The sequence below is a fragment of the Cetorhinus maximus genome, chromosome 20, assembly GCF_964194155.1.
Source record: "Cetorhinus maximus chromosome 20, sCetMax3.hap1.1, whole genome shotgun sequence".
NCBI lineage: Eukaryota > Metazoa > Chordata > Chondrichthyes > Lamniformes > Cetorhinidae > Cetorhinus > Cetorhinus maximus.
Window position 1 is genome coordinate 8,057,568 of NC_135898.1, and position 16,024 is coordinate 8,073,591.

A 16,024-nucleotide genomic window follows, 5' to 3' on the forward strand; every position below is an offset into this window, starting at 1 on the left:
AAAGCAACAACAACCCATAGACTTAACCAGACACCAGGCAAAGCATTTTCACAAATTTTTGCAAATTTAAAACGTGTGGAGCCAGTTGGAGGCTTACAGCTGCCTTTTGATCTCTCATTGCCTCTGCTCTGCTCTGCACACCCGAAAACAGTTGTCTTGTTATATCTGCCACTGCCCATTGATAATCCTCATTGTATCAACAACCTCTGAATTAAACTTCTAACAATAAAACCCCTTTCATAGCACCAATTTTATTAGTAGAATAAACATATGGCTTGGTATCTGCTAGAAAGGCATCATTTATCACCACACTTCTTAAATGTCAAAAAATGTAAATGCACGCTATCTCTTTTACATATCAAAACTAGAACTCAAAGCACCCAGTCCAACTGGTTTTAATCCAGTTAAGACACACCCACAGACTAAACCTCTATTTTAAAAGAAAAATATCTTCCAATAATATTATTCACATTAATAGCTTCATGACATCAGGAGCAAGGCTGAGAGCTCTTCAACACCTTCCCTTGAACAACACAAACCATATTGTACACATGGGTCAAACCACACTCCGAACAAGCATGATTTTCAAAATACCAACACAAACGAACTATCTTGACTATAAAGCAAGTTCGGTTTCGATGCACACAGCAGTTTAAGCTTCTTTGAGACCAGTCACAGCAGGTGTCAAAGTGCTATGGAGATAACATCCACTCGGGGTGAACATAGGAGCATTTCTGATATTGAAAAATCAGCCATTGGCCATGTGGTCATCATCAAGCTGAAACATCAACTGTTTCTCGCTACACAGATGCTGCCTGACCTGCTAAGATCTTCCAGCATTTTCTATTTTTATTTCCACATCTCCGGCATCAGCACGATTTAATTTTGCATAGTATGACGTCAGATTTACAGTGCACGCACAAATTCCAAATTAAATACTTGGCGGGAAGGCCAAAGACCTTAGGAAAAGAGCAGGGCAGTGGGTTTAATTGGGTAGCTCCAGCCAAGAGCTGGCACAGGTACATAGGGCTGAATGGCCCCCTTCTCTGCTGTGTTATTGACCCATCTGGTCAGTGCCAGTGTTAATGCTGCACAAAGGTCTCCTTTCACCCGATTAACATAACCTTCCATTTCTTTCTCCCTCGTGTTTATCCAGCTTCCCCTTAAAATGCAAGATATTTTCAAAAACCCCTTTTATGATCAGTATACGTTCAGATTGAAATTTCCTCTCTGCATATTGTATCTGAAACAGATGGTTGTGTAATGTCTTCCCGATTCCCAGTGCCTATTTAACTTGGCTAAGTGTCCTTCCACATGGCATTTGGAGTTAATTATTGGAGCTCCACAAGCCAATCTCTCCTTGCATCCACTTCACATCAACCCAGGCTCCGAACAATCTGCCCCCAAGGCGCGAATTGTCTTGTTCAGTTCACCGGGGTCAGAGGAAAACTCTTCCCAACTCCAATACACTTGCCAACTTTAACACACAAAGTGAGGCTGACTTACAGGGGTAAGGAACCTTGAACCACGGGGCCACAGAGAGGACACCCTTCCGAGCATCAGTGCGAGCATAGTATCCATACTGCTCACTGTCAGGCGGGAAGACATCAGTCACTGTGAAAATGAAGCACAGAAGCCACGAAACCAAGATGGCCAATATAATCTGCAGGGGCAAATCAGACAAGACAGTGCTAGAAAGATCAAGTGGATTTGTGGCTCCGTTGACTGGAACTCACGAAAATTAACATGCTGCTTCTTTTGAAATTTGCCTGCTATTTTTCTTTTATTGCCCTTTTCCTCTCTTCTTCCCACAGTCACCACTTGTTTGTATGACCCACCCAAAGTTAGCAAGAAATCTCCCTACTGCAGAGCGGACTCGCCCCTCGCATTTTCCACTCCAGCCCTGTGCCACTCCCCGTCGACACTCCCGATTTTACATGGTGGGGGGAAGGGACGGCCAGAGTGGAGGTCCCACCCGCTGAGTCAGCTCATGGCCTGCCCGCTTGGAACAAGACCCAGCCACCAAGCCCCACTCCTGAGCTTTGAGCACCTAATTGGGACTCAAGGTCCAGTGCAGCACTGAGAGAGTGCCACATGGTCAGAGTGATTCTCCTTCCCATCGAGACATGCCATCAAAATCCCATCTTGTCCCATTGAGTCGATAGAAAAGGTTGCAGAGCAAGGCTCTGCAAGGAAACAGCGGGATGTCCCTCTGTGTGTGTCCTGGTCGACATCAACATTAAAAACACATGAGTCGCTCACTCACTTCCTGTAGGATCTCTCTGTGCACACAATAGTTGCAGCATTTCCCCACATATTGGAAGTCACTGATCTTCAATCTGGTCTATTGGATGTGAAGCATGTACCATTGTTTCAGAGACAATGTGGGGTTGTGCTATCTGCAGGGAATGTGGCACCACCTGTCTTTGGGACGACATGTTAAACTGAGACTATGTCAGCTCTCTCGGATGGGTATTAAAAGGCCCATGTTACTATTTTAAACACCAGCAGGGCAGTTCTCAGTGTCCTGGACAATATTTATCCTTCAACCCACATCACTGAAATACAGGATCAGATCGATGTCACATTGCTGTTTGTGGGAGCTTGCTGTGTGTGAACTGCCTGCTGCATTTCCTACACTACAACACTCATTGGACTTGCCTACCTCCCTTTTCTATCAGTAGAAAGCTATTTGCTTTCCTCCCTCAAATTTTGAAGCCGGCAGCATTTTCTAACTGATGAAGGTGCAATGGAAACTGCAAGGAGCTGGTGAATCCTGCAGTCCCACACCACAGAAGACATGTCACTCCCCCACTTCAGCTACTTACCGGGAACATTTTGAAGAGCTGTAACTTGTACGCTGTCCATCCCTTTTTGTATTTATAAACCGGAAGAGGAAGTTTCACATTGCGCGCGTACTGAGAGAAAAAGAGCACCAAAAATATGGTCCTGCAAAAGAAATAGGCATGTTAAAAAAAGGAGGCGGCATTGTTAGGATGCCTGCTCTTTGCCCTCTCCCTTCATTCCCAGGATAACGTTGAATCACAATCCTTCTGTCTGCCTTCTCTCTGATACAGGAGGCTCTTTCCCCACTCCCGGTGATCTCCAACGCCAACTTCTCAAAGCACAGCCCAGCTTCAAATACTGGTCTCTCAACCACCAGAGCATGTCCCAACCTGCAACCATGATCACCATGCATTATCAACACCTCCGTCACCAAGCACTGAGTGCCCAACTCTGCTGCCATCCTGTTCTCCAATGTCCCTCCCCAGTACTGGGCTCTCTGCCTCTGCCCGAGTGCATCATAGGGCACCAGGTCCTCTGATGCCATCCTCTGCCACCCCATTTTGCAGCCTGAGCATCTTCATCTCATACACTGTCTCCAGGTCACCCTCCTCCCTCCAGCAGATTGCAGTCCCTCAACTGCCAACTTTCAAAGATTAGGGTTACTGATCAGAACAGCGCGGGAGAATTGGCTGCACCTTCAAGTCACTCATTAGCAGATTCATGACAGACCCGGAAGACTTCGGATGCTTTGGGTGAGACTGAGTGAAGATACTGGGACAACTGATGGTTGCACTTCCATACCTGGCACACAGCTCCAGGAGAATCCAAACCATTCTTCAAACTAACAGAAGCAGATTCTTTCAACCAAAGGATTCAGTCATATGGCACATTTTAGACTCGAACTGACCCCAAGGGTTAAGAAGTAACAGTTAAACTCATCCTCCAGAAGGGAGTGGTTAAATGCATCTTTTAACACAGATAAATCGGTCTTTAAACCACATCTTGGGGCCTTGAGTTCGAATGGGGTGTAATCTTCTGCTGTTACTGGGAGCAAGGCAGACAGACAGCCTGGGGAGTTTCACAGTGTGGGAGGCCAAAATTCAGATCCCGCCAGCAACATCAACTTGTGCAGTTTGGTTCTCAGAACTTTAAAGGCAGATTGAGCTTCTGTATATTTGCATGTCATGCATGCTCCCAGAATTAAGAACCCCTCCCTACTAAGTGACCCGTCAGTGAGAAATATGTGCCTCCAGATTCACAACTGTTGATTGGTGGGTGCCCCAGGCCAGCTAGTCATCTTCCTGGGCCTTTGGAGTCAGTCACTGCCTCACCTCACCCTCTGTCAGGGCTGTTCTACTAGGGCAGGCGATCATTGAGTTCACCTGTCAGTTTTCCAATGTGCACAGAGGGTGACCAAGGGAGGCAAGATGGAGTCTACTGGGCAACGGACCAGGAGGGTGGGCAAAGGAGGCAGGGTCAGCAGCGAAGGATGGAACTAGGGTCGGGAAAAGGTTCAAGGGTCAGCAGGGCAGGGTGGGAGGGTGTCTGGGGAGGGAAGGGAGGATGTCTGGAGATGGAAGCCACACTGTCCAGGGCAGGATACAAGGGTAAGCATGTAACTAATGTATTTGTCCTGTTGTTGTGTAGTTCAGAGGCTTTCAGGGCAGTGAATGTTGCAGACAGATGGGTCTAATGGGTGGAGGTCACTGATAGCTAGGATTTGGGGATTGAGGGTTTAAGATGAGGGTGCTGAGAAACAGAGGGAACAGTGACAGTGAGAGGAGGAAGTGGAATCTGATAGGGTGGTACATCATGCTCGGGGAGTGACTGGTCTCATGGGAGGGTGGTCGTGTTAAGTCAGGGTACAGGTGGCCTTGACAACAGGAGGGGTCAGGGTCTGGACAGGCATGGGAACGCCAATGGATATAGGCTCGGGGAAGAGCAGGCAATTCAACAAAGATTAATAGGGTCAAGGCTAATGGTGGGGGAGAGGAATGAGAATGTTGGTGAAGGACGATGGGGGCTATTTGGTGGATGACAGGGTGCAAAGTGCTTGACCATGTGCTGATGGGCACCTCCTGTTGACCGAGGCAGAGAGGTGCAGGCAGAGAGGTGGCAGATCCACCATGCTCAAGAGGGAGGCAGCAACACTTTGCCTCTTTAGAACCTCAAAGTTCCCAGATAGATGGTCAAGTCCGATAAGGGTTTTTTTTCAATCATTCACGGGATGTGGGCTTCGCTGGCTGGGCTAGCATTTATTGCCCATCCCTAACTGCCTTGGGAAGGTGGGGGTGAGCTGCCTTCTTGAACCGCTGCAGCCCATGTGGTGTAGGTACACCCACAGTGCTGTTAGGGAGAGAGTTCCAAGATTTTGACCCAGTGACAGTGAAGGAGTGGCGATATATTTCCAAGTCAGATTGGTGAGTGGCTTGGAGGGGAACTTCCAGGCGGTGGTGTTCCCATGTGTCTGCTGCCCTCGTCCTTCTAGATGGCAGCAGTCGTGGGTTTGGAAGGTGTTGTCGAAGGAGCCTTGGTGAATTCCTGCAGTGCATCTTGTAGATGGTACACACTGCTGCCACTGTGCGTCGGTGGTGGGGGGAGTGAATGTTTGTGGATGTGGTGCCAATCAAGTGGGCTGCTTTGTCCTGTCGAGCTTTCTGAGTGTTACTGGAGCTGCACTGAAGAAGCTTGACACCATCCAGGCCAAAGTTGGGTGGGTAGGTTGTCTAAGATGCAAAGGCAAGGTGACAGGGGGAAGCCCAAGGGGTGACTGATGCTAGGAACAGGGCTTCCCTTTGGATCAGGGATGGAGGGAAAGCTTCTGAAGAATATGCTGACTGTAGATCACTGCAATTCGTTCACAGGTCACCCTCAAGCCTTGACAAAATAACCTCGTCCTTCTACTGGCTCTGGTCCAGCTGAGGAGGAACTGGTGGAGGGCAGCCCACAGCAAGAGACAGTGATGGCAGGGCCTTAGGAAGGTCAGCACGCTGGCAACGAAGGGCCAGTGCGACAACGAGCATGGGCCCGACCTGGGATATATCGCAGGCACTGCAGCTACCTCCAGGTGACTGCGAGACAATGTTGAGGGGGGGGGGGGAACTGCAGGGTATCCCAGGATATCGTTCATCACATATTCCAGCTGCTCAATGTGGAACTGTGTCCATAAGGACTGGGAGGCAATCCCATGCCAATGGCATTAGAAGTCTCTACTGCCCTTCACTGTTTGACCTGTGGTTCCATGCAGTGTTCCACTGGGGGACCCAGTCTGTGATGCATCCAGGTGGGTGACAGGTACCCTCTCAGGAAAGCAGATGATTTTCTTCAATTCTACTTGGATTGCGAGAGCCAAGCAGCCAGAGCGTTGGGTTTTACAGCAATCGCATGATTGCCGCAAATGCAAGAGGCGATTGACTGCACACGTGTGGCCTCGAGAGCTCCCTGGCCTCAGCCAGTTGCATTGATCAACAGGAAACGTTTCCACTCTTTGAACATGCAGCTGGTGTGAGGTCATACAAGACAACTCCAGTATTTTTGTGCTCAGTTCCCAGGGAGCTCTCATGAAGCTGACACCCCAAACCACTCCCAGGTGCTACAGGTTTTTAAAGGACCTCGGCAATTGCAGGGCTTGGGGACAAGGGGCTCCCCCCCAGAAGACCTGGCCAGTTGGCAGTCCACAAAGTGCCACTGGGGAGAGGTACTATGAGGCACCAACAAGGGCCACCACTGAACAGACGATAGACCATGAGGTTCTGCTGTTTGGACCACTCAGGAGGAGCACCTATCTATTCCCCACAGAGAGTGTGCAGGGTCATTCAGGTCTCTTTGCAGCCTCCTCGCCACTCACTGCAGCACACCAGGAGCTCATGCAGTGACAAGTGCAAACACTGTGCAGGCAGCATTCCCAGTGAACACTAACTGCTACATTGCCTCGGGTGCACATTCACAAACGATGGTCAAGGCTTAAATCTCATCATATCCAAATAATTAGGGGTGACACCGCTGGTGATGTGAGATAACAAACGGTGTCTCAATGCAAACACATCATGGCAAGCTGATGGGAAACCACGTGCAATGCCCTGAAATGGCCACGATCACTGCAGCCACAAGCAGCATCATGAGAACACATCAAACTTCAAAACAACACAAGTGTGCATGTACTCATCCGCTGGTGCTGCTCCTCCTGCCTGTTAGTGACCAATGGCACCTCCCTGACTCTTGAGAAGGAGCGCCTGGAGAGAGGGGTTGAGGTGTCTCAGTGCCACTGATGGGTCCCTGTCATTTACTGCCTGATCATCCTGTGAGTGAGCCTTGCCAAGTTTACACAAATACATATAAGCAGTGTCACTTCCTCTTTCTGTTAACTCCAAGTGAACACAATCTCAACCAGCTGATGCCTCACATGTATCCTTACTCATCAAAACATGATAGCTGATTTGGCAATACCTAGGGGCAATGCATAAACAGGAAAGAAGCACAACAAGGAAGCTCCCCTCTGTCATCAGGCGCCATCCACTCCACAGATAGCATCACAGTCAGATCATTTTCATTGTCACCAGGCTCGAGATTGCCCAATGGCAACTCTCATTTCCTTTCCCCACCACCCCCCCACCCACACCACCAGCAGCACACTGACCTAAGAACGAGGAGGAGTAGGCCATTTGGCCCCTCAAGCCTGGTCCACCATATGATAAGATTGTTGCTGATCTCAGGTCACCTCATCTCCACTTTCCTGCCTGCCCACATAACACTCGACTCCCTTGTCGATCAAACATCTGCCTAACTCAGCCTTGAATATAATCAGTGACCCAGCCTCTACTGCTCACTGGGCAAGAGCATTCCAAAGACCAATGACTCTCAGAAAAAAAATCACCATCTTAATCGGCAGGCCCCTTATTCTGAAACTGTGCCCCCCATCTAGATCCCCCAACAAGGGGAAACATCCTCTCAGCATCCATCTTGTCCAGCCCCCTCAGAAATCTTCTATGTTTCAATAAGATCACCTCTCATTCTTCTGAACTTGGAGTATAGGACCAACCTGCTTAACCTTTCCTCATAAGACAACCCCTTGGTCCCAAGAATCAACTAAGTGAACCTCCTCTGAACTGCTTCCAATGCAAGTATATCCCTCCTTAAGTAAGGAGACCAAAACTGTCCACATACTCCAGGTGCGGTCTCACCAATGCCCTGTACAGTTGTAACAAGACTTCCCTACTTTTATACCCCATCCATCTTGCAATAAACAAAGGAACATACAAAACAGTAGCAGGATTAGGCCAGTCAGCCCTTTGAGCCTGATCCACCATACAATAAGGTCATGGCTGATCGGATTGTAGCCTCAGCCTCACATTCCTGCCTACCCCAGATAACCTTTCACCCCCTTGTTTATCAAGAATCTATCTAGCTCTGCTTTAAAAATACTCAAAGATTCTGCTTCCACCGCCTTTTGAGGAAGAGAGTTCCAAAGACTCATGACACTCAGAAAAAAAAAATTCTCCTCATTCTGCCTTAAATAAGCGACCTCTTATTTTTAAACCGTGACCCCTAGTTCCAGATTCTCCCACAAGAGGAAACATCCTCTCCCTATCCACCCTGTCAAGACCCCTCCGGATCTTAAAGGCTTGAATCAAGTAAAAGCCAACATTCCATTTGTCTTCTTATCTACCTGCTGCACCCTGCATACTACCTAAGTGATAATTATACAAGGTTACCCAATTCCCTCTGTACTGCAGCATTTTACAGTTTCTCTCTCCATTTAAATAATATTCTGTTCTTCTATTCTTCTGGCCCAAGGGGACACGTTCACATTTACACACATTACAATTCATCTGCCAAATTCTTTGCCCACTCACTTAACCGACCTATATCCCTTTGCAGACTTTTTGTACCCGCCCCACACTTGCTTTCCTACCTATCTTCATATTGTCAGCAAATTTAGCTACAATAGAGTGGGTCCCCCTTCATCCAGACCATATATGTAGGTGGTAAATAATTGAGGCCACAGCACTGATCCCTATGGCAATCCACTCGTTACAATTTGCCAGCCTGAAAATGAGCCAGAAAAGATTGGGGATAGATACACTTGCCTACACAATCCCATTAGACACCATTAACTTTTTCAGAAGAAATCCAAATACTCAGTAATTAACTGACAGAATGATGCCACAAGATTGCACATTTCTAAACAAAATTCAACTTTATAGTATACCAAAAACAAATTAAACAAACTAAGCACCACCACTGTAACACTATAGTTTATTAAGACTTAGGCTAACAACTCAGTTCGACTTGTTACTTCCCCAACCCCATGCAAGAGTTCCCATATCTTTGGAAATCTTAAACTTTATTCATTTGTCCTCGTACCGAAAGTATGCCACAACCCTCTGGAATTTACTTGAATTCTTCTCGGTATTCCAACTATTCCTTTGACATAAGATTCTGTGCAGGTCCTTTATGGCTACCTAACTCTCTACCTGTCCTTTGCAAATCTGACAAGTGCAGACGCCTTAGCTTCTTGTTCGGGTTGCCAGCAGATATCCAACTACTTTCCCACAGATTCCCCAGCTAGCTCTGCTGACAGTGTACTGCTGCAAGGTTCTCTGAGGACCACTGTAGATTCCTTCCACGAGCTGCAAGCTAGAGCAAATCTTCCAGCTGCTTTTCCCCCTCATGAAATCCAAACTGAGATTGAGCCTCATCCACATTCTACAAAGCTGCAACTGCCTTTGTCTGTTCCCAAGCTGAACTGCGTGCTCTGTCAGCAAACATACAAAGATAAATTAAATAAAATAACCTTCTAACCAAGGCTCCACCCTAAATCACTATTGCCATGGCAACACGGCAAGCTTTGGGATGGTTCAAAAAGAAATGCAAACAAATTAAATTTACCTTCAATATGATTCTGATTCTATGTCATGCATCTGAATAATTCATATTTCTAATGGATGTAATTGCCCCTCTCTCAAGACTCCCTGGCTCCATTACAAACTTAGACATAGATCACTCATTGTTCAACTTTTTCATTATCAACCCTGACCTTGTAAGACAAACGCAGGTTACCTTTTAAGTAGAATAAACCCAGGCCTGTTTGACTTGCACTTACACCAGACTTGTTTTTAGCAGTTTCTCAACCAAGCTGCCCCATTTTCTGCAGCTAAGACCTGAACTCTGGAAACTAAAAGCTGCATTGTTAAACTCTGTGAAGTAGATATCTACAGCACCAGACCGCTTCTTGACCCCTCTCACTTCCTCTAAACATATCCTCTACATCTTGAGGAAAATCAAATGGAAAGATAAGCAAGCACTTACAGCATTGCAATTCCCCAGTGCTTTCCAGCTCGTTCACCTGCTGCCTGGTAACCGGACAGACCAATCAGAGCCACTGTTGGGGTGATGGTAAGTGGGCCAATGTAGCTGAGCAGAACTCCAGGTAGACCCAGGAAACCAATCAGAACCTCGATGACTGAAGACATTATTATAGCCCCCTGGATCTGCACAGAAGAAAACATTTGAGTCACTCACTGATCTGTCACATTTGGCCACCAGAGATGTTAGCAAAAGACAAGGACATCAGGGAAATCTTTCAACAAGTTGGATGAAGAGAGTTGGGATACAACTTTAAATTGACTCAAATCGACTTTACCTCCCTCAGGACCAGGAAGGAAGAGTCACAAACTTCAGCTGCAAGCTTTCAAAGAGCCAACACAGGCAGGATGGGCCAAATGGCCTCCCTTTGTGCTGTAAGACTCTACCAACCAAGATCTTGGCTTGAGGCACTGCTATCCTGGTTTACAGAGATATGAGCTTCGCTGAGGGAATCGCCTTCCAGGTGACTGTGGGATCTGACTTTGCTCCATTCCCCTGCACTTTGGGATCATTCCATTCCATCCTCCGATCCCAATGGTCTCCGCGGTTTGTCAGCAAAGTCAAAGCAGAAAGCCGAACAATGGCAACGTTAATCCTGTCCCTCAGTCTTCAGAGTGCCCTGTGCAGGCTGAAGACTGAGCAGGTCACACCCCTCACGCTCTTTGCACTTTTACAGATGCACACGAGATCGACTGAAGACGATGGCATTAAAAAAACACACGGCAAGGCATAAAACTCTCTTCAATTAGCACAGTCCTGAGATCACAAAGTGTAGGTGTTTAAGCATGTTATCAGTTAGAGTTCATGCTAAGTGTGTTAAAGGAATCAGAAAGATACTTGCCAGCTTTCAAATTCATCAAGCTCACATCGTTTTGGCTCGGGGGGGCCGGGGGGCGGGGTGGGGAGGAGTGGGGGTGGGGTCACGCTCGATGTGTTTGGAGCTTTAAAATTAAATAGCTTGTGACCAAGCCCATTCAGTTAAGCTAGGCTCCTTGATCTCCTCATGGACCCACCCACTGACGTGAACCTTACTGCCCATCTCACCTCCTCCTTCACAGTTTTCCTTGGTGCACAGGACAGCTTCCACTCAAGTTGCACAATCCTCGTTTGTCCCGGGCCACATTCCGTGGAAATTCTCTCGACACAGCAGGGAAACACAGGACCAAACAGGTGTCGGCAGTGGTTCAGTGGGTGGCATTGTCTCCTCCGAGTCATAAGGTTGCGAGTTTGAGCCCCACTCCAGGGTCTTTTATCACATCATCTGAGCTGACACTGCCAGTGCAGCACAGAGAGAGTGCTGCACTGTCAGAGGTGCCGTCTTTCAGATGAAATGTTGAATTGAGGCCCCATCTTCCCTCTGAAATGGATCTAAAAGATCTCATGGCACTAATTTGAAGAGCAGGGGAGTTCTCCCCAGTGTCCTGGGCAATATTTTTCTCACCCAACATCACCAAATCACATTATCTGGTCTTAGTCGCATTGTTGCTTGTCGGAGCTTGCAATGCACAAATTGGATGACACATTTCCAACATTACAACAGTGACTACACTCTTTTTAAAAAAGAACTCATTGGTTGAGAAGTGTTTGAAGGTGCCGTTGTTATGCTGTAGAGATGCAGGTCCAGTAGTTATCACTGTACCAAATCTATCATCCACAAACCTGGGAAACATTAAAGAAAGCTCTAAGCCATATTGTCGGCTTCTACCTGTGACAGAGATGGAGATGAAGGATAGTACTTCTGGCGTAGGATGGACACCAGGGGAGAACATTCTCACCAGCTGGACAAGAGTCGGAGATCACAGGCTTTGCCAAAAACACGGATAGAACTCCGGTGCCTCTCTCTAAAGACCTCAGTCAAAGAGGCTGCTAGTTAAGACTCATTGTCAAAGGGGTGAGGCTATAGGGCCAGCTCAGCGAGGAGCTCCAATAAGAACAAGCAGAAAGATTAACTCTTGTGGAACTTTACCTCTCGGATCCTGGGGTGCCAAATATGTGACGTGTCCATCATTTCTGAACTATTTGTAAAGGATACATCTAAAAGAAAAGGATATGTGTAAAATAGAGACACAGTCAAAATAACTACAGTAAAATGCCCTTGGATCTATCACTGAAGGGCCTCTGTGTGATAACTGAAGGAGCCTTCTGTGCCCTGGTGAGGAGATAGCTTGCATCCCGTTCCCTGACGCACTGTGCCAGGAGGGCACTTGCACAAGGAATCACTGTGACCCCTGACCCTCCCCTTCCCCTTACCACAACGGCAATGGTCTTCCAATAGTTCCTGCACTCGTTATTGGTCTAGTCTCTAACTGGCGAGCTGGGCCTTGCTCCACACAAAACCGTGTGGACCGCCAGATTTAACCCACAGCCATGAACGTTTCAGAGCAGGCACGATTATCTAGGCCTAAACATGGGCCCTGCCACTCTGCCCACTGCCTACAGCCAGGGAACAAAGCTAAAACAAGCTGTCTACACCACACCGCTTGGGCAGTACCTACACCAAGAACCACCCTCCACATGGAGGCATCATCAGGGGTGAAAGGGCCAGTACTTTGTCGATAGTGGATAGGGTGGCGAGGATAGAAAACCTTCCAGGCAACTACTGGGGCTCCGGCAGTGTCGACGGAAAGCAAACATTCCCCATCCCTCGGGTAGGGAATGCCGAAATTCAGCTTCCTTATAAATCTAGGCCTTCGCAGAGGGAAGGAGTGAATGGGAAAGCAAAGAGACAAAACTATTCCTCCTTCTCTGAAGAGAATGCTAACCTCAGGTATGTTTTGAACAGTGTGATATTACATAGTTAGGGTGAGGAGCTCTCCAGTAGTTGCTTGGTGGTATCGAGCTTCAATACTTCCGAAAAGGGGGACGTGTTGCCGAAGCTTTTCATCGCGCACTCGTCAGGACAAATGCAAGAACGCCAAATTTCAAACTACCACAACAATTTATACCACAGGGGAAAAGGATGCTGATTGGTTGGCAAGTTGACTGTGATTGGCCCAAGCATTGCCATGGAGAAAGCAACAGGGAATTATTAGGTTCCCCAAGCTCCTGGGAATTCAAAAAAAAAGTTCAAGGCTTGAAAACTTTCCTTTTGTTTGCTGAGAACTTTGCAGAGACAAGCCTTGCCTCCATTTTGAATTACCTGGGAGCTTGGGGAGCCGACAGTTGCCCATTCATTTCCCCACAATCCAGCCGATCGGAGACGACTTGCCAACCAATCAGCACCCTTTTCTCTTGTAGTATAGATTGTTGCGGTAGTTTGAAATTTGGCATTCTTGCATTTGTCCTGAGTGCACGAGGAAAAACTTCGGCAGCTTGTCTCACATGGTCCTCGAATTGGGTGGTTTTGTACACCACCAGGACTGACCATCCCAGCCCTTTCTGGCTTTGAGGCACCAATGTTCCTCAAGTTTCTCAGGTTGGGGGGTGCGGTGGGAGGTATAGGGGGGGTGGAGAAAGAGGGGTGGGGGGAGGCCACTGCTCCTGACTCATCGAGACCCCTTCCCAGCTAAAACATGCGTGCACATGTGGAACTAACTCAGGATAAAGCAGGCAAGACTGAAATGCATCCCCACCCACTGTCAAACAGGCCGCCTGTCAACACTCTTCACATTGGCTACCATCTAAACGGCTGTGTTACCAGAGAACTGGTCACTGTTACCCATATGCCAGTGAGAAACACTGCCCACTACAGCTGAGGAAAAGAGACAATGGGAAGAGAGATTGATCAGTGGCAGCATGTTATACTGTGCAATGGACAAACAATGGTTATTTGACAGGTCTCATCTCGTCCAAAGCTCTAGAGTCATAAAAACTTGACAGAGCCAAACATCATCTTGTTTAAATAGCAACACCTAAATTCTGAGATAGTCTTCATTCGTTCAATTCGCAATATCAACCCAAACAAAAATCCCATCAATCTACTTTTCACATCAATCCAGTCATACAAAATGGTCTCAATGAGTTTCCTGTTAAATCACTATTAAGCAGAGTACTTGGATGCACTTCATTCAGTCAGAATTGGCGCACACAGTCTCAACAACTCTTTCCACTCGAAGATCTGTGTTTCTGAAAAACAGGCTTTTCACCAGTTTGGCAAGTTTCACAACACGATTATAGATGTGGGCAATAAACGCTGGCCAAGCCAGTGATGTTCACACCCCCTTAAAGAATAAGACAAAGGAGGAGGTTGATCCCTCTCTCACTTGGAATCTCCCTTACCATTCAGACATGCCTCATTCACTGAGTTCCTCCAATTCACTGAGCATCTCAATTGCCGGTAGCACCACATCTCAAGAGCTCCCATGCAGGTTAAGTCACTTGAATCATTGCCTTCATTCCAATCCACCAGGTAGCACCCCCACCCCCCCCTCAGCCACAAGGGCTGGACTTCATATTGTTCCCCGACAGATGCCAATGATGTTGCGTCAATAGGCAAGTTGGCACCCAGGGAATGGTGCTGTGGTCACAAAGTTCAATGGTGTGTATTTCTTTCAAAGAATCGGAAGCATCTAGAAGCTATGGACAACACAGTTCTACCAGTTCGCTGGGCCAAGTCAGGCACCTCAGTTCTGGATCTTCTCACCATTTGTCAAACACCACCCAATGAGATATTTCACTCTTTTAACAATGTTCATCAGCGAGGTGTTCTGCAGATGAAACCACCAACACCTTTCACCCAATGTCCACACAGATCTTGTTTGCCCAGATGGGTCTGGACCATGGCCCAGATTTTGAACATGATGAAGAACCCCTCAGTCGTGGCAAAAATGGCATAAGTGTGCAGCTAAGACCTGGTAACAGCAGCCCTGAACTTGGTGCATTTCTTTGGAGAGGTCAAGTACTCCTTTGGATCTGGTCCTGGGACACCTTTGGAGGAGGTAAGCTGCCCTTTGGGAGAGGTCAGGTGCCCTTTGGAATTGTTAAAAGTATGCAATGTGCGTAAAAAGTGCATCAAGTTAATAACTGTCAACCTCATTGGAATGGTCAACAGGCCTGTCAAAATCAACGGTCGAAAGTTTCAACAGGGCTGTCAAGAGGAACTGTCAAAAGTGCCTGTCAAAGGGAGCTGTCCAGGCATTTAAAAGTCCTGCCCTTGAAATCTTTGAAAACATATCTGGAGTGTTAACCAAAAAAAAAAATCATTGCTTGCGATTTCACTCTCTCTGTAGACATAAGCCTGAGGGCTTCTATTGCTGAATTACTGCATCATCCTGATTTCACAACCCTCTATTATCACAGCAGGATGTCTACCATTTCATAGTTTGAGTGACAGCTACAGTGTTTATAGACTCTTCAAAGTGGGACTATGAATTCCAATGATTGTTGTTCTAAGGGATTGTGCACTGAAATGAAATGTTTTCTGTTATAAGGCTTTATTTAGTTGAAGTTAAGTAAGTGTAGCAAATACGTTTTTACGAAGGAGTGTTTTTTTTTCCCAATGTAGTGAAGTCTTCAATAGGCATGTAGAACTTTCTTTTATTTAATCTCTGCATAGGTCCTGGGGTTTGCCCATGGTGAATACTGGGTGAGTTGGCATGATAGGTGTAAGGGCTAAGGGTGGTGGGTGAGAGCATGGGTTGGCATGAGATGGCATAGATTTGCATAGGGGCTAAAAAGGGCCATGGGGGTGGGTACAAGGGCATAGGTTGGCACAGAGGATATGGGGGTTGGATACAGGGCATGAGGCAGCATGTGTTGGCATGGATGGGGCATGAGAGCTGTGGGGGTGAGGGGGTATGAGCAGGAGGTGTCTCATGTTTTATTCTTTTTAACTTTGGACCCAGTGTCTGATCCCCGAGGCAGGCCTCCACACCCAGCAGCCTCCTCACTACTTCCAGGGCCGCCCGCTCTGGCTTCTCATATAGCCTGCCAA

The 16,024-nt window shown here is 47.3% G+C and overlaps 1 protein-coding gene across 1 annotated transcript in view; it reads right to left on the reverse strand.

The window, feature by feature from the left end:
• The window catches only part of slc23a2 (solute carrier family 23 member 2), a 66,416-nt gene that overhangs the window by 10,458 nt on the left and 39,934 nt on the right, over window positions 1-16,024 (reverse strand). The window contains exons 6-9 of the mRNA XM_078565316.1: window positions 12,119-12,186; window positions 10,096-10,277; window positions 2,829-2,949; window positions 1,451-1,663 (exon numbers count right to left, since the gene is read on the reverse strand). Coding sequence (XP_078421442.1) covers window positions 1,451-1,663; window positions 2,829-2,949; window positions 10,096-10,277; window positions 12,119-12,186 — 584 coding nt within the window. The remainder of the gene's footprint in view (window positions 1-1,450; window positions 1,664-2,828; window positions 2,950-10,095; window positions 10,278-12,118; window positions 12,187-16,024) is intronic.